Source organism: Cyprinodon variegatus, unplaced genomic scaffold (assembly GCF_000732505.1).
Source record: "Cyprinodon variegatus isolate N-32 unplaced genomic scaffold, C_variegatus-1.0 Scaffold114, whole genome shotgun sequence".
NCBI lineage: Eukaryota > Metazoa > Chordata > Actinopteri > Cyprinodontiformes > Cyprinodontidae > Cyprinodon > Cyprinodon variegatus.
Window position 1 is genome coordinate 1,013,463 of NW_015150567.1, and position 3,567 is coordinate 1,017,029.

The 3,567-nt window shown below is 41.6% G+C and overlaps 1 protein-coding gene across 4 annotated transcripts in view; it reads left to right on the top strand.

Annotated features, from left to right (window-relative positions):
- The window catches only part of LOC107085039 (multiple C2 and transmembrane domain-containing protein 2-like), an 80,228-nt gene extending 77,181 nt beyond the window's left edge, over positions 1 to 3,047 (top strand). For all 4 annotated transcript variants that reach the window (XM_015375168.1, XM_015375171.1, XM_015375169.1 and 1 more), the window contains 4 exons: positions 133 to 242; positions 385 to 494; positions 1,310 to 1,407; positions 2,251 to 3,047. In XM_015375168.1, the coding sequence (XP_015230654.1) occupies positions 133 to 242; positions 385 to 494; positions 1,310 to 1,407; positions 2,251 to 2,298 (366 nt within the window). In that variant the 3' untranslated portion in view covers positions 2,299 to 3,047. The remainder of the gene's footprint in view (positions 1 to 132; positions 243 to 384; positions 495 to 1,309; positions 1,408 to 2,250) is intronic.
- The last annotated feature ends 520 nt before the right edge of the window (positions 3,048 to 3,567 follow it).

Here is a 3,567-nt window from a genome sequence, read left to right on the forward strand (position 1 = left end):
GCAAAATGTACCTAATATGTTTCTTTTTAACTGAAGCGTGGAGAATAAAATTTAACCAAACTTCCTTTGCGGTAAAGGAATCGTTAACTTTTTTCCAGTGTTGTTTAAATACTATGTTGTTTTCTACCACAGGAGTCGGAGAGAAAAGGCCTGATAGATAAAATCCACATGGTCCAAGACATTATCATCACCGTCCAGAACCTGCTGGATGAGATCGCCTGCCTCGGAGAGAGGATTAAAAAGTAAGAAGTTCATATCTGCCAGAATTACAGCGCTCTGATGTCATTTCAGGAGTTTTCCTCCGCTGGACTCTCACAGCAGTCATTTCATTAAAAGAAACATATTGCTTTTAATTTTAAATGTCATTTTCATTTAAATTTACAGCACATTTAACTGGTCGGTGCCATTCCTGTCTGCCTTGGCGCTTGTGGTCTTTATCATCGCTGCAGTCGTCACATACTTCATCCCCATTCGCTACGTGGTCCTAATATGGGGTGAGTTTCAGACAAGATGATGCTTCGTTGCTGCTTTTTAGCTTTATTCTGCGGAACATTTAGAAAGAACCTCATTCATGTTCAACTTCTTCATATTTTGCACCATTACAACCTCAGACTTTTATATATATAACATTGAATAAAGAGAAAGCTTGGATTTAATGCTTTAGACGAAAAGCAACTGCATGTTTTAGAACGGCCTAGTCAAAGTGCAAACCTTTTTGAGCTGAGAATATGTAGCTTTAGCTAAATGATGCTAAGGGAAAGTATTAAATCACACAGCTGAGCATAAATGGATTTTAGATTTTTATTTTTAAATAAAAATGTATGACCATTCATCCTTCAAGCAAACAAGTATGCACTACTTCCCTTCACATTAAAATACCGATAAAATACTTTGAATTAAAATTGGAACCTGAGGAAAAAATGTGAAAAATCCAGAGGATTTTTCTTTTTGTTCTTTTAAAAGGTGCTGAAATTCTTACTAAAAATGGAAAGACAAATTAAATTCCTTCTATTATTTCTGTTTTCATCCAATCTTTTTTAAGTTCAACAGGAGTCTCTGTTTGTTTGTGTGTGCACTAACTGGCATGGCTTCCAACATTCAAATATTTTGACTCAAAGGTAAAAATGTTTGACTTAATCCTCGCGTATCTGCCGTCCAAAAGTGAGAGCGCGCTGCGTACCTTTGCGCTGAGAGCAGCGCTTCTTGGACGGCGTGAGCCTCTCCTCCAAGCATTTGTTTGTGTGGAAACAAAGAGCACAGCCACCAGAGACTAGTCCTAATGATATGCTGGTGTGACTCTTTGTTTTAGGTATCAATAAATTCACCAAGAAGTTACGGAACCCGTACTGCATCGACAACAATGAGGTGCTTGATTTCCTGTCGAGGGTGCCTTCAGATGTGCAGAAGGTAAGCTGGGCAGGATCAGCCAGCCAGGAAGCCTGAAATCCCAGAGGCTGCCGGCTCTGCCTCTTAGCACAACAACTCCCAGGCTTTCTTCCCTCTTGTCTGTATAATTAGCTCTGTTCTGTATAATTATGCAGCCCTGTGTAATTTCACTCGTGTTTTGGTGGTGATACATCCCTGGTGGAGGTCTTGTGTTGCAAACTCCTGCTTTAGTTCCATGCGTGGCCGTGAGCATCTCAAGGTCCCTCACAGCTGCTTAGCCGGATGAACGGGCTCAGAGTTTAAAAGCTGCATCAACAACTTTTTATTCATTTATTGCTCAGAAGAAACATCCAGGCTTCCTTTTCATCTGGTCTGGACCTTCATTTGCTCCCCTGTCTTTATTTTCCTCACTCGCTCCATCCCTCTAAGCTGTTAAACTCCATTTGTCTCCTTCCTCTGTGCCCTTGGGTCACACAGTTGAGTGAAAGACACTTTATGAAGCATAGAGATGCTCCGGTCGTCGTGTGTGCGTACAGCCGAGGTGATGAGCATCCCACTCATTAGCGTTAGCGCTCTTTATAAAGCAGCTTACTCTACAGTAACATCCAAACGCTTTTATATCACCATGTTTTGCTGAGAAAATATATGCTGCGTATAATCAACTCATGTTTTAATTAGGATTCATAGAAACGATGAATACGTTCCCTGCTTTGGTAATATTTCCCCTCAGGTTAAGGCTGAACCCAGGAGGACTTCCTTTCCTTGAATTCATTACAGCTTTGAATCTATTTACTCATGTCTTTGGTCTTTGTTTTGTTCATTTAACACCTACCAAATAAATAATTTTGTTCTGATTTCCTGCAGGTTCAGTACAGCGAGGGCAAAAGTAGCCGGAAGAAGAAGATCCAGTAGAAAAGGTTGCCGATGGAGGATTGTTTCTCACGCTGGTTCCTGACGCGGCTGTTTTAAATGAACCCACCCTGTAGAGGATGGCGTGTCTGTCTGAGGAAGGGGCTGACCTTCGTATCGGCTGCGGGATGTTCAGTATGTACGGCTCTCCAGGCGCGGATCGGCCGGCGCTTCTCAACCAAAAAGGACCTCGCCGAGCGCTCGGCAGAATCATCTCAGTCTCTGAATGTTTCTGTTTGTTTATTGCTGGAGCAGCTTATAGTAGTATTTATCGTGAATTTAGGTGTACTATTGTATGTACAGTAAGGTTTACTTTAGAGAAAAAAAAATGATCAGTTGGAAGCTGCTGTAAGTTTTATTGTTGGAACCTAATGACACTTTTATGGATGGATTATTTTCCCATCTGAAAAAGAAACGATGCAATTTCCGGGATGAATGTGAATGTTTGTGTTTTAGAAAGAAATAAGTCATTTTATAAATCAAAGCTTTTATATAGAAGCTGATATGCATTAAGTTTCTGAACTTCATTTATTATATATGTATTCACTAAGTTTATTTAATTGTGTTAATACGACTCTTTTACACACAAAGATAAGTGCCTGGATTTAGTTTTAAGTTTTGTACCCCTTAGAATCCCTATCTTTTTTATTCTTTTATTCTGTGGGCTTTCCTGTAAGACCTTATTTATTAATGACTACTATATAGAAAATGTGTCCTATGGCCCTTGCAGCAATAAATGCATGCATCAAATCGGTTCATTTCTCCTGAGCTGCATCTCTAACTGTCCTTCCTGCTCGCAGCATTTCTCCTCTCTTTGCTCCCGTGCTGCAGGATTGTGGGCGTATAGCAGCACACTTTCACAAACCCACCCCCAACTCTTCATTAGGCTTTCATGAAGCGAAGCGCGGCTCTGCGCAAGACCTCGCCGGCACCCGGGATCCCTGCTGCGCTGACGGCCCCTGGGCGTCGCCACAAGCGGGAGGACCCCGGCGACCTCTTCTCAGCTACCGTGACGAGGCGCCTGCAGCCAGCATCCTATCAAACGCTGCAGCCAGAGAGCCTCCGGTTCCTTGCTTAAGAAGAAGACCCTAAACCAGCAGCCACACCCAGCGATGGGGGGGTGCACTGGCTCAGACGTTGCTATTCTGAGATTTTTTAATCAGAGCCAGGTGTTTGGTGACTTTTTAACAGAGACAAATAAAATCAGCTGTAAATAGATTAATTATAAATACCTTATTATTTAAAGCAGATATTTGATTCTAATAAATCTTT